Source organism: Poecilia mexicana, unplaced genomic scaffold (assembly GCF_051168715.1).
Source record: "Poecilia mexicana isolate PSO_F unplaced genomic scaffold, ASM5116871v1 scaffold_17, whole genome shotgun sequence".
Lineage (NCBI taxonomy): Eukaryota > Metazoa > Chordata > Actinopteri > Cyprinodontiformes > Poeciliidae > Poecilia > Poecilia mexicana.
The window spans coordinates 24253471-24275565 of NW_028263386.1; the positions used below are offsets into that span (position 1 = coordinate 24253471).

Consider the following 22095-nt stretch of genomic DNA (forward strand, 5'->3'; position numbering starts at 1 on the left):
CTCTTCTGCCAACTGAAACAAAAAAAGGAAGAAAAAAGTGGCATAAACTTGTTAGGATTTATTTCAAGCCAGCGTAGAGAGGCATAGGAACGAGACGCAGCTAAAAGAGTGTCGAATAAATCACGCACAGCGAGTTTCTTTCTCTCTTTCCGGTAAGCTGCTGTAGTTTTTAGCGTGGTCGTTTTTGAACAAACACGTTGTGCTGATCTCGTGAAGCTCGTTACTGCGGTGCCTTCTCGGCAATCTCCGGAGTCACAACGCGCACAGAGGTCATTAGTTTCCACCGAGAGCAAACACAAGTGTAGTGGTCTGGAAACAAGACAAGTTCTTGAATAACTGTGCATTTATTTAACTATTTAACCGAACAAGCACAAAGCCATTATCCTTATCTAACATCATCTCACTTACTCTTCCTACCGTTTCTCACCCACACAAGTCTGTGTGAGAGGAAACAGAACCACAGCTTGGCCCCTCCGAAACGGCCCTTCCTGACTTAAGCCAGGCGCAGAGCGGCTGTCGAACCAAATCAACAGCAACGCGACGAAAGGAAAAGAGACAAATGCAGGGGAGATCAAATGGAAAGATGGCAGAAAATGCTGCGCATGCAGTCCAATAGTGAGGACAGCGGAGAGCTAATATGAAACTAAATAGGGGAGAGTGCGGAGAGTTGGAAAAAAAACCCAAAAAAGATTCCTCTTCAGGTTTTTAACTTTTTCGCCACGTCACAATCACGCACTGTGATTGTGAATTGGATTTTAAAATGCGTGGCGGCGTATCAAGTCCATTGTAGACAGAATGAATAATGAAGAGTAAATCTCCGCCACAAATCTTGAAAATTTTGAGGTTAAACAAAAAAAAAGTGGAAGTTTCAGAGTCTGAAAAGTTGAAAATTTCCTAGAAAAAACGTATAAATTTTCTGAGTTTCATGACAAAATGTCTCTGTTATGACATATTAGAAACCTTCGTAGACAGAGGAAAAAAGGAGCAAATTTCCATTAAAAAAAAAACTCAGAAATTTTTAGATTAATCAGAATTTTTTTTTATTTTTTTTTTAGAAAAAGACAAAATATTTCTACGTTTCAAAAGTCGAAAATTTTCGACTTCTGCTGAAACACTGGTAAAAAGATTTTTAAAGGGTTAGTAGACGAGCCATGTTGTGATGACTTCCTGAAGGCGGGGTTTCAGACAGAGCAGGAGCTTCTTAAAGACATACAGAGCCAATTTCAAGGTGTTAAATGACAATACTCTTAAGTCACATTTGTTATATGCAACATTTTTTATTGACAACTGAAGGTAACATCATTACTTGATTGTGCTCTACAATGTCAATCAGGCAGTATTTTGCCTGGAAAAATGCAAAATACTGCCCATTTAAGGCATAATTGTAATCACAAATCCAGATTTTTGGAATAAATGGGATGAATTTCAACAACACATGACATTTAGTAAATCAGTTTTTTGATCTCTAGGTTTTAAAATATATGAGTTGGGAGGAGTTACATAATTTTCCACGGAAAATAATGTACCTACCCCATTTTTTTTGTTTACAAAGGTTCACATTTTTCTTGATTGTAAAATCCAAAAATAGAAAAAAAATGGATGATTCTGTAAGAATGACAACAACATTCTATCAGCTCTTTATTTTTCCAAAAGGCCATATAAATTTTACGGCTTGTAAGCAAGTTTTGTTTCACCAGACAGTGGACAAAATTGTCTCTCTGGGTTGTGAAGGTTGTTTTAGAGTCTGGAGGGCCACATAAAAATCTGTGGTGGGCCGGATTTGGCCCTGGGGCCTCGAGTTTGACACGTGTGTGATGGCAGATCTCTTGATTGCTGGCGGTTTAAGTTCCCCAACGGGGGAATTTGGACGCTGGAGATGAATGATGACCAAAAAGTCAGTTCAATAGAGAGATTAACCACAAAAGAATGAAAGGAGAGAGATAATGAAATAATAACAATAAAAAAAGATCACCACGTGCCGTTTTGCTTTTCACTGGGGAAAAGTGTTTTGTAACTTTATCTTTAAATCTAAAATCTTACTTTCCAACCGACTACATAGCTCAAGCAGCCCATCCTTCACCCCCCCATGCAGCTACAATATCCTAAATCGTAAAACACACGACTCAGAAGTCCCCCCCCCCCACCCCTTTATCTCTCGACCAGCCTTTCCAAGTGCGAATTACGGAAATAATTCGGGACAAATATGCGGGGAAAACAAATTCCAGTCGCGCGTGTGTCTGACGGGGAAGTCTTTTCTATAACAGAGGAGAGAAAAACGTCTCGTTTCTCTCGGCTGTCAAACTGTCACCCGCAGCGGCTCGTCGGTCTGCTAAAGATGTTAGCAGTGAGTCACACACTTGCGAGGCCAGACTCGCCGCGTGCTGCTGGACGGGACCAGGCCTCCGCTTCTCAAAGCGCTTCAGCCGTTCGTGAATCTGTCAAGATTGGAGAGAGAGAGAGAGAGAGAGAAAACGAGAAGAATGGGTTTCACTCCGGGAAAAGATTACAACTTAAGCTTTTAGTATTTTGGTTCGCTACTGCCAGGGTGATATTTCACTTTAGTTTTCCGTCATCTATTTTTCGACTTAGAAAAAGCGCAGTCCAAGGGTGTGTGTGTGTGTGTGTGTGTGTGTGTGTGTGTGTGTGTGTGTGTGTGTGTGTGTGTGTGTGTGTGTGTGTGTGTGTGTGAGAGAGACAGAGTGAGAGAGAGAGGAATGTTTACCTTAAACAGCAGGTGGACCTTTTTCTCCATCAGCATGCTGTGCAGGAATCTATAGTCCTCCTCTCTGTCGGTGTGAAACTCTGTCGCAGACATCGCTGCGGATAACCGCTTACACACGCCTGGAGGATTCGAAAAATGTCATTTGGTTCGACTCGAGTCCAGATCAAATGAATGAAGTCCACATCAGTTCTGTCCGGTCACATTCAGCTCGGTGTAGTAGATGAATTCAATCTTAGATACGTTTAATGTCATTCACTTCAGAATAGTTTATGTCGACATGATTTAATCGAGTTCGGTTCGGTTCGGCTGCTGCTCGGTTCACATGATTCTAGTTCGGTTTAAACTCAACTAACCGAATTGGTTTAAACTGAACTAGAATCATGTGAACTAAACCAATTGGTAAACTGAACTAAACCAATTAGTTCAGTTTAAACCGAACTAGGATCAATTAATACAAAAAAAAAAATCTGTTTGTTTAAATTGAATTTCATTCAGTTTATTTCAATTCAGTACTAAGTGATTCAGTTTGGGTAAAAATTAGTTCAGATCAGTTTGACTGAATTTGATTCAGTCCGATTCGGTTCAGTTTAAATGAACTAATTTTGAGTCCAGATCTTTCCAGTTCATTTAAACTCACTTCAGTTCATTTACATGTGGCTGAGTTGAACTTCTTTCAGCTCAGATGAATAAAATTCAGTTGAGTTTAATTTTATTCACTGACTGCTAAATTCACCGAATAAAGGAGAAAAGGTGCATGTGGATGAACTCTAACTTCTTCTCTCTTTTTTTTTACTTGATATTTTATTTTAAACTACATTTTAACTTAAATTTAATGTACAACTACAGAGATCAACATACTATTCTGGAAAAAATTGTTCTTTAAACAGAAAGAAAATGTGCTTTTCTCAGACTGCTGTAAGTTTTCAAATAAAGATGTAACAAAGATAAAACCTGAACATACCTCTGTCCTCAGTTCTCCTCTGCATCATCAGTCTGAGAACAGAAATATATGTATATCTATATACATATGAATCTCATTTTTACATGGAACAGCTTTCTTCTTTTGAGATATTGGTGCCCCCTATTGGTGACATCAAATACTTCCATTTCATAAGTTCAGTTATGAAATGGAAGAACAACTTGCTTCACAACAGACATTCACAGTTTAAAAAAAAATTGAAGCAGTCTTATCATAAAATGCACATCTTCTTATTTTGTAAGTTTGAACACACTCTTTGTTTTTATAACATTAAAAATTAGCAACAGTAGAAAAAAGCCTAAAAAAGATCTTTGACCAAAATGAAAAGTAAATCTTTAAGTCTAATCAGCAGAGCATTTTTTTTTCTTTCTTTAAGCTCCAGCGTTGTATATTTATATTAAATCAGTGCAAATGACAACATAATCTTCACTCACCACGGACTCTCTCCTTTAGGCCTGGTTTAGGCAGAGTCGTTTGCTGCATATCTTAAAAGAACAAACGACATTTGAACGTTCACGTTGCAAACAGAGGATGTGAAGTGCCTGACTGGGCGGACTGGAAAAGAGGCTCACTCCCATTCCGTCGATATCCATCAATTCTGACCTACATTGAGCGGTCAATCAATACGGCAAAATTAGAGCAGCGTCTGCAGCGCTTGGAACGTAGAAATATAGTTAAAACCAGGTATGTATATGAACTGTATACAAGCATGTCAACCTTTTCTTTCCCTACTGTCTGGATTTAAATTTGATTGCTTTTTCCTTTTTCCAGGACAGTTGTTTGAGAACCCTATTCCTATGGAAGCAGAGAGGGGACTTTTTCCTCATATACTTTTTCCCAAAGGTTTTCTGGTTTTCTCAAGATAATGAGTTAATTTTCCGTCTTCCGCATATATTTCTCCTCAATGGTTTTCTTGAAATTAGTTTTTGATGATTTTCTCAAGATAAGTTAAATTTTCTGACTGTTTTCTCAAGATAAGTTAATTTCCTGTTTTCGGTTTATACTTTTTCCTGATGGTTTTCTCAAGGTGAAGAGTTAACTTCCTGTTGGTTTTCTCGAGGAAACAATAACACAGTGGGGATTTGAAAAATGATTCCATCCTTCAACTGAAGGATGGGATCACTTGCTAACCTAATGTAGTACGTGATCAACCCTTTTATGTTGTCCCTCCACAAGATGCCACCCTGGGTGGTTGCCTATGTTGCCCATATCAGAAACCGCCACCGGAAGTGAGAATGAAGTTAGACTGGCCATACCAAAAAGCTTCATGTCCTTCAGCAGGATTTAATCAAAATTTCTGTAAAGTATTGTGAGAATCTTATGGATGAATGGCTCTCATACAGCTTAAAAGCAATTATTTATTAAATACATATAAATTTGATTTACATTTTTTTTCTTTCATTACTCTTGTACTTAGTCAATACACATTAGGTTGATAATCTAACGGCAAAAACAGAGAAAGTCAGACAGTGATAAAATAAATACGATGTCTGGTTTCAGTTGTCTGTGTGAGAAAAGGCCTTATGCTACAAGACAGGCAAGTAAAAATATATATCATTATCTTTTACCAAACCGTTTTACTTCAGTTTGGAAAGCAGAAAAAAAACTGAAGTCCTTTAGAAACTCCGTCTAGTTCTGTTGAATTCCATTTAGTTTACAATGAAACTACAGCAAGTTCATCTGATTTTTAAACTGAAAACCGAGTCTTACATTTTCGCACCAACATCCTCTTTTATTTTGACAGGTCGTCACGGAACCAGTTTCACCCCCAACCAGACGTTTAACCATAAGTCGGTCTCCTCCGCTTCCTCCTGCCTGCCTCTGCTGCTCTCCGCTGAGCTACATCGGCCGAGTCTCACCGCATACCGTAACTACATGCCAGATGATGCACTGAGGGTGGGTTTTAATTGTACCACCCGCTATGCAGTGCAGGTGCTCGGCGCTCGACTTGTAGCCGTTTGTCTGGTGAGAAAGGCCCGAGATCAGACTCCAGGAAGCTGAAGGAAGAAAAAAAAAAAAGAACTGTGAGAGCAGACAGACAGGAGGCCACGGTTTCCCCCTCAAACACACACACACATCACCGGGGCCTTGATGGTGATGTATGCAAGGAAACCAACAAGAGTCAGCGATGGGTAAATGAAACGCTGGTCATTGCATTGTCATGTGTAAATAAGGCGCATACGTGTAACTGCTTTAGCCTCAGGAGTGGTAGTTTTCTTTTAGCTGTTAGCTGTCATGGCTACCAGCTAACTGCAGTTGGTTAGCTGGAGGTTCCGGTTAATTTTTTTTCCTTCTTTAGCTAGGCTACATACGTTAGCATGACGTTAACTACTAACATAGTGATTTAAAACTTGTAAATCATATATACTTCTTTTTAAGTCACTGAGAAATTTAGACTACTCTTTATATTTCATGGGGAAAAAATTGACTAACTACTGGGAGCCAAATGGAAATTGTGCTAACTTTGCTAACGTTAGCTAACTTAAAGTCGTCCACAAAGTGTCTTGGAAGAAAATAAATTGAGCTGACGTTTGTTCCTTGTGTTTCCACAGGTGCAACGACAGAAGGGATTCTCAGTCCTATCAGGTACACTTTCACTGTTACTATTTTTTTGTTATTATGGCACATTAAGGCTCAGTGCCTTGCAAATGTCTTTCTGTTCTGTGAACCTAAACACATTTTTGTCACTTTACATCTGTGTATTTCCTTATAACACAAAATACACTGTGTATTTTGTACACATTGTAGAAAAAGTTGAAGCAGTATGAATACTTCTGCAAGCCACTGTAGCCAAAAGAATCCATTAGACCTTCTTTTCCAACTTTAAGCTAATACTTAAGTTCAATGTTGTATTAACTGGTTTGAGGAAAAACCAGTTGGATATACCGTTAGTTACACAAACTCTTCAGAAAAGAGGTTGAGGGTGACTAGAGATGTCCAAGACTTTAGATTGAACTCTAACTAATCAGCTTTATCTACTGTCCATTGTTCTTGTTTCCAGGCCCATAAATCTCAGCCAAAGAGCCAGTCCAGCAGCCTTCACCGCTACACCAAGGTGCGTGACGGTTCGTCAGATCCCATACCCCCATACAAGGTGCTGCGACGCTCCGACGAGAGTCCCGTCAGCAGGCAAGGGGATGCTATCGGGCAGCATGGCAAGGCCAAAACCTCCTTCCCTATTCGAGGAAAAAACGGTAAGTGTTGGTGTTGCATTCTGCTAATGCTTCATTTGAAACATTGAAACATTCTGCTAATGTTTCCAATGAGGTAAAAATAGATGTTTTTTTTATATATATAAGTTTGAAACTATTATAGATAAAGTAAATAATGTTTGTTTTCATTTTATTCTGTAGCGTTTTTGTTTTGACAAATTGCTCTTGCTTAATTTTGTGGTCAAAAGTTTCTATACACTCATATCTGGTAGGAATTTCATATTAATGTCAGGCTTTAGTTGTTTTAGCCTTTCTTCTTGTAGGGTGGAATGAGAGCAAACGGGATCCAACTGCAGGGTTAAAAAAGAAAACACAAGAATATTGTACATTTACTAAAATGTAAATTTTGACATGATCAGAATTACATATATGGATATACGGGCTTGATATTTTAAAAAGATTAGAAAAAAAAAGTGGATTCAGGTCTGTTAAAGGAAATCAATTAATTCAGAAGAACTCCAAGATTAACGGTGGTTGATAATCAAGGTAGAATCTTATTAATATCTCCAAAACGGATGTAGTTGAGTTGGAATTTCTAAACGGACATTTCACCAAATTGATGGAGGAGTAAACGCAGATATTTGAGCTGAAGGCTTAATTTTTTTTGTGGGTTTAGAGAAAATCCAATGAACAAATCCATGCACTCGTTCATGATGTCAACTGTAGATGGAGGTTGGTTGAATCCTTCCGCTCTTTGCAATTTAATAGCAGCACAACACAACGCCTCAAACGCAAAACACTCTGGTGTGCAAGTCGTGTTTGTTTGACTAAAGGAAGAATTTGTTCCAGGGACCAGTGGCTCGCCTCAGGAGGCCTCTCACAACAACAGCTCCCACCAAGGCGCTGAAACTCATGCGAGCCAGAGCAAGCCTGCAGAACGAGTGAGTTACTGTTTCTGTTGTCTGCTTCTCCACCTTCCTTCCCTTTTCACTTTGCTGCTCAGAGTTTCTTCACCGTGGTCAGAAGCGAGACACGGGCCGTTGTGTGCGCCGGTGTTTGTCAAAGCAAACTCCACAGCAACGCTCGATGGATAAATATTCGAAAAGGTGGCTCTTGAGCCACACACTCTAATCCACACACACACAGCTAACTGATCGTTAGCTTTCATTACTTGTCAGCCTGTTAGGATCTTGTGTTTTTGTTCATCAGGTTGTCAGTTTTATGTGTGTTTCTTGTGGGCCAAAAAAGTTTTGTTTGCTCATTTGTAGAAAATCTGGCGATGCCGATAACTTTAAGTATATCAGTTTCGACATGTTACTATTTTCTTCTTTCCTATTGTTCTCGTCTTGACTTCGTCACCTGTCGCGTTAAGATTTTTAGGCTTTGTTTAGGAGCATCTGCTGGAGTGAGTTATTGCATTAGCATGAAAAATGCGAGTTCATAACATCTGGTATCTGTAATCCAGCATCTGTTGCGCTCCAAACAACCTTTTGTGATATGAAAATTAAGAATATTGGTGGTGTGTAATATTGCTTAGCCTGAGATATTAAACACGGGTACTAAAGCTGAAACAGTTAATTGTGATTAATTGACTATTGAAATCAGCTGAATTACTGAATCGATTAATCGTTGACTGAAGTATACAGACTGAAAAAAAAAACATTTGGTGAAAGAACAACACCTTCAGATAAATAATGAAGCCAAAACTGTACAAAAATGATCAATCAAAACAAATAGTCAGTAGATCAACCCTACACTGTATTGATAAGTCAAGCAGAAATGACTGACCTCTTAATATGATGTTGGAAGTATTTATTTATTTATTTATTTATTTATTTTAGCCGCAGATGCATCCTTTGCTGCAAATGATCAAACGTTCACTAGAGAAATTCTTTGTTGCATTTTAAGCGAGAAAATGTTTTTCTTATCTAAAAAAGGAACTGAATTGTTTGCATTTTCTTACGTATTTCTAATATTGTATAAAATACAATATTAAGCTTAAACAAAAAAAATCTACAGAAATTTTTTTTTTTTTTTTATCTGATTAATCATCAGGATAGTTGATTATTAAAATAATCAATGGCTGCTTGGGACGTACGGTAACTGTATGGTGACTTGCCCCAGATTTTACTGAATGGTTTGATTACAAATGCAGAACACACTATTCAGATTTTGATCTGTTTAGTGTTAAATCAGGTGTTGCTTTGCTTTTACTTTCACCGCTAAGCTTTACTTGTTTTGGTCTGTCTCACACAGTTCTAATAAATATAAGCTTGTTGTAACATGAGAACGTTTGAATACTTTCGCAAGGCCCTATAGTGCAACTTATGGTCATCTAACATTGTATGTGTTCATAAAATGCTAGCAATGACTTGAAAGGATTGAAAACGTATTTCCTATTTTATTACATCATTTAGGCTTTATCCGAAAGCCGCTCTGTCTAAATATAAAAAAACAACAACATAAAACTAGAAGAAGTTATGAACACTTGACATCAATTGTAATGTCATCTATCAGCCAAAAGATGGCATGAAAGCTCATCCAGACGATTATACGTGAATTTGATGTTTTCGGTTTTGTGGACGGAGGTCCCGCTTTGCGATATTTCCCCTTTTCCCTACAAACGTTGTCCTGTCCTGGGTGTGTCTTGATCTTTATCACTATGGCAACTGTCTCTGCTCCAGGACCCTGCCGACGACTGGACAGAACACATTAGCTCCTCCGGCAAGAAGTACTACTACAACTGTAGAACTGAAGTCTCCCAGTGGGAAAAGCCCAAGGACCTGCTGGAGAGGCAAGGCCCAATTTCGCTTCATGTTCAACCAGAAATATTCCTTACACTGCTTGGAGTGTTACGCACTTCACATAGAGCGGCTTTGTGCTCGGTCGCAGTGGAGTCATAGATTGTGCTTGCTTTTGCTTCAGGGAACAACGACAGAAAGACTCGGCCAAGATGGCAGCAAACAGTTTCCCCAAGGATATGGACTACAGACAAGAGGCCTTGCAGGACAAAGCCACGACTAGTAAGAATGGACTGTGAAACTCCGTTAATAATCTTTGGTTGTCTACATGTTCTCTCTTCTGAAGCATCGTCTGTTCACCGGTTTGCAGGGTTTGTATGGCTGCATGAAAATCTTGAATTTCATCGAGGTGTTTTCAAGGTTTTGAAAGTGTTTTGGTTTCTGTACAAGGTCCTTGAAAGTAGGCCTGCCACCGGAACAAATTTTGCTGGACGATAAATTGTCACAGAAGTTATCGCGATAACCATAACGTTGATGTTTTGAGATCATTTTGCAGTAATATAATTGTAATGGCATAAAACATTCTCAAAAATCAATAAATTCAAATTCTAATGAACATTTAACAATGGAACTGGAAGATATTTTGAATATGCAAAAATAAATAAACAAAATGCCCCTGCTGTAGAATGTAAAATACTCCCAGAAGACATTATTAATAACAGTAGTAATAGTGAATTTGTGGTGCTAGAAAAATGCTTAAATTCACCAAGGCGGCTGCTCTGCTTCCTTTTCTGTTTTTCACACACAGAGACGACATCAGCGGACCAATCCACGCCATCAAACAGCGGCCATTCCTCCTCCCTCTCTTCTTCTCAGAACCTAAACTCTGCAGCCGGCCCGTTAGGCTCCGACCCGTCCAGCATGTCCTCTTCCTCGTCAGCAGCGCCACCGGCAGCTCAGAGTGCACAGTCGCAGTCGTCGGCGTTGCTTCAGGACCCGGCCCTCTTGCATCAGCTCCTACCGGCTCTGCAGGCGACTCTGCAGATGAACAACGGCAGCATGGACATGGCCAAGCTCAACGAAGGTGAGGACGGCACGATACGACAGACCTAAAAGAAAAAGAAAAACTGCTTATCCGTGGTTTAGTTGGTGCTGTTTTGGATATGTGGGGTCGCTGAGTGACTTACCTGAGCTTCACAGGTCCAAAATAGAACGGATCATTCATATCTGTAGCCTCAGCTGGCTGGCCCTCCTCTGTCTAAGATGATGAAATCAGTAACTATGTCACAGTGCTTATCTTTTGCTGACTCTGAAACAGCTTTTTGCTTCTGTGAAATCGGAAACCAGCTTCTTCAACATGCCTGAACCTGAATCGGCATAGTAAATGTTCAAACTTTAAGTGTCTAATCATATTGCAGGGTTTACCCCAGTATATTATAAGCCTGGCGGGCCACCAGGTTTTAATTGTGCCCCAGCCAGGCTAAACATTGCTTATTTATTTAGGTTTTTTTTTTTTTTAATGTTTGTCTATTTTAAGACTTTCTAGTTGGGTTGGGGGTAGTTGAGGGATAAAAAAGCCTGACATCATGACGCGTTGTCGCACATTACTCTGGTAGTCTTTTTTTCGTTTTGTTTGTTTTTTTAAGGTTTGTTTTGGCCCTAGTTTATTTGAGAGCAACCTGACTGTAAGGGGGCAGAGAGAGCGGAGCGGGGGAGAGAGGCCTGGGCTCAGCGAATGGAGGACGGGAGACGGACTCCTGACTACCGCGGGCTAAGGTCTCTGTATGCGGGGCGCCGCGCTAACCACCGCGCTGCGCAACGCCCCTTTTGGGGTAGCCTATGCTGTAATTTACAGTTTCTCTTTGTTAAATTATTTACATTTTTATACAATTTGAACTTTCTGACGAACTCACCTAGTCCACCTTCTTTCACTTCCTTGGAAAAATCTGTTTTGTCTTGTGATTGCGACTAGTGGACTAGCCCAGGAAAAAAGTCATTGCAGAGAAAAGAATCGACTAATTGGTGCAGCCCCTACCCTCCAACAGAGTTAGCAAGTTTTCTGGGGGAAACTTTGTATCAGTAATTGTTTCTATGATTTCATGAAATGCTTCAAGTGCAGGTTTCCTACACTTCAGTCCAGCTGCAGTCTGAAACCACAAGCTTTGCATGTTGACTAACAGTTTATTATTAACTTTAAGGAATCCTCCTGATCTAATCCCAGAGGTTTTTGGTATATAATCTGCCACTCTGTTGAGCTGTGACTGTCATGTTTTGTTCCTTTTGACTGTCAAATTGAAACAGACGATCAGCAGCTCCAACTTCCTGTCTTTCTGTGTGTGGCGGATCTAACGGAGAGTTTTGTCCCCTCATTTTATGGACATAACATTTTGCTAAGACATTTTTGTTACATCCAATGAAACATTCAGATATTTGTGCTGTTTTGTCCTAACCTCTACTTAAAAGTGTATTTCTGTGATGTTCAAAGGGCCAGAGCATCCGCACATCTTTCAAGTCTTTAATTAATGTATCGTAAATTAAGGCCTTAATGTCTTAAATTAATTGTGGGAAAAAGTAAGATGGCTTTAAATACATTAATCACAGGTTATATATTTTGTTAATTGGAATATTTAGTCTCATATATTATGTAGTTTTCCTGTGGGAATTTTTTTTTCTTAGAAACGTTTGAGTCACTCAGACGTTTTCATTGAATTCTGTGACTTGAGTTGGTTGCAGCTACTGCTAACTAGCTGCTAAAATACAGTTGCCAGGTAGCTAGTTTTTTTTGTATCTGTTATGGGTAAGTACAAATTTAATTACCTATAAATTTGTTCCGTCTTGCTTATGTTGCCAACCCACCACTATAAATTTCTTTTCCACATTTATGTCATGATACAGGTCTTACATTTTGACAATCTTAAAAAGTCTTAAATTTGAGTTGGAGGCTGAATAATTTAGAGATTTTTGTGTCCTTAGTGCTGAATACATTGTGATTTTAATGCGGTCCTTTCCTTAATGGATGACGGCGCTTTGTAGTTGCCGTTATTTCTGATGAATTTTGTAACATTACTGGGAGAACGTGGCGCTTTCGCTGGTCAGGTTGCACTGGACTTCCTTCCCTAGTGTCGTATGTACGTTAGACGCCTCTCGTGACACAGTAAAAAAAAGCAAAGTTCTCCTTCGTCATGTGTGTTTCTGCTGTCACGTGTGTTCATTTCTTCTTTCCTCCCTCCAGTCCTGGCGGCTGCTGTCACCCAGGCTTCCTTGCGGTCTGTGCTTCATAAGCTCCTCGCTGCTGGACCCGCTTTCAACGTCTCTGCTCTGCTCTCAGCTGCGCAGCACTCCAGTCAAGGTATGGCATCTTTTTCCGCCGTTTCCTGTCCTCCTCGCCTCCTCAGAATACGCTTTCAGAAACGAAAAGTTTGCGTAACAGTGAGAGAATCGCCCACGTTCAACACCCTTCTTCTGTCTTGTTTCTGATTTCAGCCCAGCACTCCAGTCAGTCCCCGGTCTCCGCGACAACAGATTCGCCATCCCCGCACCCATACGTCTCACCGCGGAACGGCACGCCCCAGAACAGCCAGAAGCCCCTTCTGGGCATGCATATCGGCAGCGTCACACCCTCACAAGCTAGAGTATGTAGCTTCAGGAGTCACCACCACTTCCTTCTCCACCTGCCGCTTATTTTCTCTCCACTTCCCTCTTCAGGGTGGTATGCCATCAGGAAAGCAGGGATCAGCGTCTTTGTGTCAGACAACAGAAAAGCGTCCAGAGGACCCGAGGACTCTTCAGAGAAGGTATAAGCCCCAGCTGCTCAAAACTTTACTTGTGATCTTGGAGGCTAATTTCACCTGTGTTATATAGAAAAGGTTTTGTTACGCAATTTCGTATTGTTTAGAAATACACTTTTGGAGAAGATTGACCCATTCTCTGTAAAGTGGTATCCGCACCCTTTGATCTTTTTCACATGGTGCTTATGTTACAGAGCAACTAAAGGGAAAACATACCAGCGTTCCACATCTGGAGACAGAATTTTTTTTTTTTTTGTCTGTTTTCTTTCGCTAGTTATGTTAAACTCCGTCAGATTGGATGGAGATGCTGAACATAATTTTTCCAGCCTTGCCATTAAACTATTAGATGAAGTTCAAGCATGTAAATAACCTTTGATATGAACCATTCTATGGTACAGGATATCTGCACATCTTTAAAAGATCTTAAATCCACTCATCTAAAAATTAGGCCTTAAAAGGCTCAAATCCCTGAATCTAAAATAAAGGCCTTAAAATGTCTTTAAATCATGGGCTGTGAATTGATTTAGAAAAAAAAATTATTCTCTCGCTGTGATGAATCACTATGCTTTAAATTTGTCAGCTTGAAATGGAAAAAAATAAATAAATAATGCATGACAGTTTTTTGGGTTTTTATATTCAGAAAGGTTTAAAGGAAGTCTTTTTATGTCAGACGTTTTTTAGAAATGTGATTATAAGCTGGATGTGTAAGTTCTTCCTCTGAAAAGTGCTTGTAATGCGACTGCTTAAAAAAATAATGATGATGCAGTCGCCACACAGGAAAAGCCATTGATCAGTATCTTCATCTTCCTCCTGTGCACTAAGGTGCCCCTTTAATCTGCTTTGTTTGACCAATCAAACTCTGATGCCAACCTAAAAACTGAACTCTGGTCTGCCTAAAAACCTTCGTCTGGGTTTGATTGAAGTGAACTCTGGTGCGGTTCAAATGCATCTGGGAATGCAAAGTGAATCGGAGGCCGCTCCAAAAGCAGGAAGCGAACTGTTGCGCAGGGCGTTCTGGGTAAAAACAACCGCAATAAACGTTAGAGTCTAGCGCTAGCAAGAGAAATAGCTTGTGACCACAAGCTATTTGGTAAAAAGACCTTTTACCAAAGACGAGGGAAAAATCCTACAGCCGCTAAAATCTGACACCATTTTTATTTACATTTCGTGAAGAATAAACTTGCACTCAGTGTCTGCTGAGGTTTTCATGTCGTTTCCTTCAACAGTTCATCACATGGTGGTGAACAGATTGTTTGACAGTGCAGTGTAAATGTGAACCCGCATTACAATTTTGATCCTCAATCGAACAGAATCTACCAAACTATCAGGTGTGAAAACACCCAACGCCACTAAAGTCGCCCACTTCGCCTTCAGAATTGAGCAGCCTCACACACACTCTGTCTGTCTCACGTCGTTTTTGTCTCGAGGCGAATAAGCTCTTGAGCATGTGCTGTCCTCTTCATCAGCCCAGCCTTTTGAAACCAACATCAGCCACATTGCAGCATTCAAAATGTGTAGAACAAAAGTTCCACTTGTTTAAAATACATCGAAGTTTGGAAATGTAGCTTGACAGAATGTAAAAAATGTTGAGTTGTCTCACTCCAGCAGCCAGGAGGTTCTGTGCACTGGATTGATCATGTCTGTTTTGCCCCATGCATCCACCAGCAGTAGCAGTGGCGGTGGCGGCAGCAGCCAAACCCAATCGGACCCCCCCGGCTCCTTCACTCCCACCCTGGCGACTCATTTCGATGAAACCCTAATCCGACACATCCAAGGGTGGCCTTCAGAGAACACAGAGAAACAGGTAGGTGCCGACAGAACCCCGAACGACTCTGCAACTTTCTGACGAGCGGCCTTCGTGACGAGACGTTGTGGTTCCATTCCAACAGGCGGCTCGGTTGCGAGAGGACTTCCACAACATGGGCAGCCTGTACATGTCTGAAATCTGCACGGAGATGAAGAACCTCCGCTCTCTGGTCAGAGTGTGTGAAATCCAGGCTACGCTGAGGGAACAGAGGTAGGAGCAGGAAGTGAGGTTTGCATGAACAGACTGGACAAACTCAAGTCTCCAACTGAGGATTTGTGTCGTCTTCTCCTTTGTGCAGAGTCCTGTTTCTGAGGCAGCAGAGCAAAGAGCTGGACAAACTGAAGAACCAGAACTCCTACATGGTGTGAGGACCTGAGAGAGCCTGTGAGCGGAAGCAGCTGAAATATGGACAGCAAGCTGCTCCGGAATGTTTTCAAAAGGCTACAGCCGAGTCCCCCCCTTTTTTTTTTTTTTTTTCTCTTTTTCCCTTCTTTTAGTTTTAACTTTAAATTTTTTTCAGTGTCCCGCCACTTTGACTGGTTGGTCTGAAAAGGCCAGACCTCGTGGTTCAGACACGTGGACACAGAGGACCTGTGATTACTGGCAGACGGCACCTTCTTGGACCACAGAGCTCAGATCGTGTGTATCATATTGGGTGAAGTTGTTTTCCGGCGTGTTTTTTTTTTTTGTTTTGTTTTTTTTGACGTGTAGTGTTGAGGACGAGATTTAAAAATAGATATCGTGAACTTTTCCACAACACCTCTGTGGGTCGACGAACGACGCCGTTCGTCGCACTTCTAAAACAGACTTTCTCATACATTTAAAACTTACAGATTCTCACTGATAACTTTTCTTTTCTTTTTTTTATTCACTATACTTAGAAATTGTTTTGCCATCCTGTTATGATTTGAGAGGATGTGACATCCGTTTTCTCAGTTGGAAGCATTCTGATTAAAGGACACATGCAGTGACCGCCTGTGAAACTGAGCTTCTGTACATTATCGTCTCTCAGCCGCCAACGCTCTCATTCTGTCTGTAGTCTCGACTCAATCGGCCGACGTTTCGCCTTCGGTCCCGGAAAGTTCTGCATTCCTATCAATTTTACCTTGGAGAGAGATTTTGTGACGCATTACAAAAGTGATTGAATTTACAGTCACGCAAAGCTAAGTTATTGTTGCACATGATGATTACCGTCCTTTGTAGTGACACAGAAAAAGGTAAAGTGGGAAGTTCTCCTTTTTTTGGTTTCTGTAAGGACAGTGTTTTTTTTTTTTTTCTTTTTTTCTTTTTTTGTGATGCAGCTGTTGTTGCTGCACACCTTTTTTGTTACCTGACTGTAGCCTGATCTGGCAACTTTTTTTTTTTAAGGATTAACTCTTTACAATAGGGAAAACTTTTTATACCAACATCGCATTTAACTGCAGTCATTCCCTTTTATCGCCTATAAAACAGATTCCTTTGTCTCGCTACTCTTTCAATAGATTCCGTCAGGTCTGATGTGCACATTTTTTGCGGGTGGGGTGGGAGGGAGGGCCAGGGTAAAGGGCGGTTGGGGCGTTTAGGGGTATTTGTATTCCATAAAATATGTGAATAAATACTATACTGCACCTAATGCTAGACTTCTCAGCTTCTTCTTGATTGCTTTGCAAGTCACCGAAAACTTAATTTATGTAAATGATTCCCTTTAAAAAGTGGAATTTTGTGACATTTAATGTGTTTAAATTCTTTATTTTGATAGAATGGATGTTTTGTCATTACAGGAACAATGGAAAAAACACTTTAACAGCTCTCTGTGTGTCGGCATGTATGAAAGGAATGTACACATTTCACATGACTCAATTATGCAAAACAATTGATTATAAATACACAAAGATTGAGAGCATGCATTCAATAAATTAATATATTATTGAAAAGTTAATTTATTTCAGTAACTCATCACCAAGTGAAACATACTAAGATTATTTTGACAAAAAAAAAAAATTACAATGCAGGTGTGAATGAGAGAACAGTTGTGTGCAAAAAGGGAGGGGACCGAGGACGCACCCTTGTGGTGTGCCTTTGCTCAAGATGAGGGTGGAGGAGATGTGGTCCCACAACACTGTTGCTAAGAAAGTCAAGTATGCAGGTAAATGGTGAACTGCTGAGGCCCAGGGTTCTCGATTTTCATTGGATGTTTACCATACCTTTAAAAGGACAAGGTGGAAAAACCAAGGAGGGAAGGATTGAAGGGTACAGGTGAGGTAGAAAAGATTGAACAGTAGGAAGAAAGACGAAGAAAATGAGACACATTTAGAAAATGGCAAACCAGGCTGACCGAACCTCATGGTGATGTCAAGAGGAAGATGAGACAGCAGAGTGAACTTTGCAGACAAGCTGGGCTTCCATTACACCTCAGCAGTGTCAAAGGTCGATTGCCTCTATACCACATTGATGCAGCAATTCATGCAAAATGACCTCCAACCAAGTGTGCAGATGTACTCTGCAGCACCTGGACATATAGTTCACTAGACCAACATTTCTGCATCAATAAGCAATTTGTGTTGGTCTGTGGAAATAAAATATTTTGACAAACTTAATTTTGGACTATCTTTATCCATAAACATCAAAGGATACACTAATTAAACACAACATATGTTTTCGGTGAGTCAGTTCGTTTTTCGGTAAATTGAATCACCGAAAAATGAACTTGATGTATTTTGTTTTATAATCCATTTTGCAGCTCTTGACTTTAATAAGCAAAATACGTGAAATTCCACACTTGCAATGTTTTTCCCAGGCCACCAGATGGCAGCATTGAGCACTTTTCTCTTGAACCTTGTTCTTATCTACACGTGTTGCACAGTTTCATCAGATTAAAAAACCCATTACCTCATATGTCACATGTGAAATTTGGTTGAAACAGCAGCCAGGCTGTTGGATAAAATCAAACTAAGTTGAGGCCTGTTACAATTCTGCACCAGCATCGATGATCAATAACGATACACAACTTGTGCCTAGACAGGAAAGGGGGAAAAAAGATAATAATCCTTGCTGCTTCTTCCATAGGGATTTAGGAGGAAAAGTTGAAATGAGTCGCTCCTGATGAAGTATTCTCGAGTTTTCTGTAACTGTGAACAGATCTACAAAAACAGGAGTTCTGGCAATTTGCTGGTGTGGAGCATGCTTCTCCACAATGACAACGTGGTATAAAAAGTTAACAGTTGGTAACATTGTTGCCTTGCAGCAAGAAGGCCCTAGAATTTTTTTTTTGTTTTTGTGCAAAGGGTTGGCATGTTGTCCTGAATGTTTTTGTCCTTTCTTCCGCAGTCCAAACAACATGACTGATTGATTGTTCTCTCTAAATTGAGTGTTTCTTCATGTTGCCCTTTTGTGGACTGGTGACCTGTCCATGGTGTACTTAAAGCAATTTACCGAGTAACGAGTACAATAATAATTAGAATATTCTTGTATCTGTAATTACTATCTTTAACATAAATAATTCATTGTAGTGGTTATTTTTGCAAATCTGCCCATATCGTCAAATCGCTTCAAGAGTGTCTCCTGTTCCACATACGATATATCATCATAAACCGTCAGTTTCAAATCGTCCTCACAACTTTGAGCTGTTGTCACAGGAACCCATTTGTAGTGAATTAAAAAAGAGTGGAGGGCATTTTTTTTGTTGTTGATAGAATTAGTTAATTTCTAATGCAGTTGGTGGCCTTGTAGGGAGTTTTGGACTGTTGGTTTCTTCCCACGGTACAAAAACATGACTTTAAGGTCAGCTGGTCTCTCCAAATTGCCCTTATGCATGAATGATTGAGTGTGCATGATTGTTTCTCCAATATGTCTCTGTGTTGGTGACCTGTCCGGAGTGCACCACGCCTTTCGCCGCTTGGGTATAAATGATGGCTGGATAGTTTACCTCCATTAATTTTATATGTGACACCCAGAAATGCATAGCTGTAGCTTTTAGGTTGATTTGTAATTCGGTAATGGTCTGTACTTTATATAGTGTTTTATTACGTCCAGAGGACCCCAAAGCACTTTACACTACAGTTACCGTATTGCATCACCAGAGGGCGCTGTCATTAAATAAAGCTTAGTGTGGCGCAGCTGCGAAAGGCAAGAGATAATACTTGTGTTGTGTGTTCCCCTCGGAACTGGGCAATTCCGACTTCCCAGTTGGAAATCTCATCTGGGACGCCCGCCGAAGTCGGATTCCCCACTGGGAAACTGGGAGCAACTCCAACTACTTTCAGTCACGACTAGTTAGACGGACTATGCGTTTCAAAATGGACGCTCCTCGCATCGACTGTAGTAGGTGGAAATGTTTTCATAAGACACACAAATAAAAGGGTCTAAAATTAGAACCTACAATTCTAAACTGAAAGTACCAAATTGAAAGTGGTGATGGATTATGGGAAGCTTAAAATGATTGTAAACATAACTTACATAATGAGCGTCGCCATGTTGAAATTCAGACTTTTTTTTTTATTTTGAAATTCAGACTTCCTGCCGTTACTTCGCTCAGGCCTGACGTCAGTTCCAGCTCCTACTAAATATTCTTGGTGCTGATGTCAATGTTGCAGAGCGTAATTTGGTGAGGTTTACTTAGTGTTCTTGTTCTGTCTAATTTAGTCAAATCTATCCTTTCTGTCCTTAAATACTAGGGGTCTACCAAACATTAAGCACAAAGTTTATGTCTTTTTACTAAACAAACCCCCCCCCAAAAAACAGGTGCTCTACTTTTCAAAACCAATGCCAACCAAAACAGGGTTCATCTTTATGAACCTGAATCTAATTTCAACAGCGCATTAGCAGTGTACAACGTATCAGTCAAGGAACATGGTAAAACAGGGTTTTACATGCTGTGGTGGTGCAGGGGCGAAGCACAACCCAGTACAGAGGCCTTAGTCCTCAGGCTGGTGGTTGCAGGTTTGACTCCTGGTCTTGTGACGTTTGCCGCATGTCTTCCTCTCTCATTACCTTCTTTCCTGTCGAACTACTTTCAAATAAACGTCACTAGAGCCAACAAAACCTTTTAAAAAAGAAAGATTTCAAAATATGGCTTTAGTATGATTGCTTGAAGCACTAAGCAATACATTTGTGTAGCTCGCATGTGAACATGAGTAATAAGAATCCATTAGTTTAGTTTGACTGTGTGAAGCATCTTTATCATTTTATAGAAATAATTTTTAAAAAGTTCATCACAAAAGCGCTGCTAACCATCTGCTGTTGCTGTAAGTGGTGTACAACGGGGTTTTCCTCGACATTTTAGGAGAACAAGTGTTTTTTATTTAAGTAAACTTGTAGGCATGAGACCAACTCGTGTTGCCACAGAGTCTGTTGTGTACCGAATCGATCTGCAGGAACGCTTTGCTGCAGAAAATGCTGGACTCAGAACCCCACAGAGGAATAAACTGTTGTTTTTCTACAGCTGTGAGCAGAGCTGCCTTAGGTTTCTCACCATTTTTAGAGTAATCCCCTTGTTTTGATTCTGTTAGGCAATTCAGGCGTGTGGCATGATCCAAACTCCTTTTTTTTTCGACGTTGACCTTTTAGAGCTGCTAAAACCCCCCCCAAAAAAAACAGTCAAATGGATGTGAAGGCAAACCAATCCAAGACCTAAAAATGTTTTTTGTTCAAGACTCTAAATGTTATTTCAGAAGATTAAGGCTGAAATGTTTTTTTCCTCAATTTTCTTTTTTTCTCTTTTACATTACACCACTCAACCATTTGATAAAAACTCCCATCAAAGAACCTCTTGACAGGATGTTGTCCTTTTTTTATATCTGAAAACCTATCGTTTTGTCCCCCCTCCATCTGTGACAGGCCTGAACCGTCTGTCCTCATGTCCTCTGCACGTCTTTTAGCCCCTGTGATTTATAGATCCCATCGCGGTTTGTGTTGGCCCCACGTGTCAGGGGTTAAAGGTCCTCAGCCTCTCTCACCTGCTCTGAGTCAGGTTTATCTCCAGAAGGTTAGATTTTTGTGACATCTTCTCACACTCTGAATATTCGCCAACAGCTCATCTGTCACGATGTGTGAGTGTGTGTATGTGTGGGACCCTGGGCCTTTCAACCCAAAACATCCTTGGGGGACGTGGGTAACTGCGCTGATTGCCTGTCATAATATATTTATAGCCGCTACCCGTTTATAAGGGAGCCAGCTGTGGTTGAGCCACCATTAGCCCCTCTCCCTCTCAACCCCACCTTTACCCCCCCACTGCTATCTAAAACTTTGACTTTCCATCCCATTTCACCTGTTTCTATTTATTCTTCTCCTTGATGAGTATTTTTTTCGGCTTTACTGTAGCGACAACGGGAGTCGAACTCTCGGTACGCCCCTCCCTGATGCATTTACACTCCTGACTTTGCTGACTACTCAGTGTCCTGCTCCCGTTGTCGCAGCCAGAGGAGGAGTTTCGCTGGAGTGACCGACCCCCGCTCACACTGAGCCCAACATGTTGGCTCCAGTTGACTTTGGGGAAAAAAAAGAAAAAAAAAAACTTTTGATGAACGAGAAGAGCCCATGGCACAGAGCCTTTTAAAAAAGCTCACGTCGTTTGGAGTGTCACTGACGGGACGTGTTGTCATTACTTTTAGTCGTCTCTGCATGTGCCGGGAGGATTTGTCTGTACATGCAGCAGAGCCGCATTAGTGGAGAAGGGATAATGAATTCATGGCTGCAGGTGAAGGATGTTGTGGATGGCGGTGGCAGAATTAAAGGCTGGTGAATTGTGATAAAAGGACTATGCAAAAGTATTCATACCTCTCAAACTTTTTCAGTTGTTGGCAATTTGCAACCGCAGACTTTTATGGGGTTTTTAAAAAAAAAAAAAAAGTATATGTGCTAGATTGACACAAAGTCGTGCATAGTTGGGAAGAGCAAGAAAACATATTTCACAAACATAATCTAAAATAT

General features: G+C 40.5%; 1 protein-coding gene across 2 annotated transcripts; it reads left to right on the forward strand.

Annotated features, from left to right (window-relative positions):
- The first annotated feature begins 5153 nt into the window (after window positions 1-5153).
- LOC106904372 (WW domain-containing adapter protein with coiled-coil-like) lies at window positions 5154-16801 on the forward strand. Of its 2 annotated transcripts, none has more exons than XM_014968696.2 (13): window positions 5154-5833; window positions 6254-6287; window positions 6703-6895; window positions 7703-7794; window positions 9538-9647; window positions 9779-9876; window positions 10403-10678; window positions 12827-12943; window positions 13078-13226; window positions 13300-13388; window positions 15051-15186; window positions 15272-15399; window positions 15488-16801. In XM_014968696.2, the coding sequence occupies exons 1-13, from the start codon at window positions 5793-5795 to the stop codon at window positions 15555-15557; spliced, it is 1533 nt and encodes a 510-aa protein (XP_014824182.2). In that variant the 5' UTR covers window positions 5154-5792; the 3' UTR covers window positions 15558-16801. The 2 variants fall into 2 exon arrangements, with proteins under 2 accessions (XP_014824182.2, XP_014824181.2); XM_014968695.2 differs by having other exon boundaries at window positions 5159-5833; window positions 15048-15186.
- The last annotated feature ends 5294 nt before the right edge of the window (window positions 16802-22095 follow it).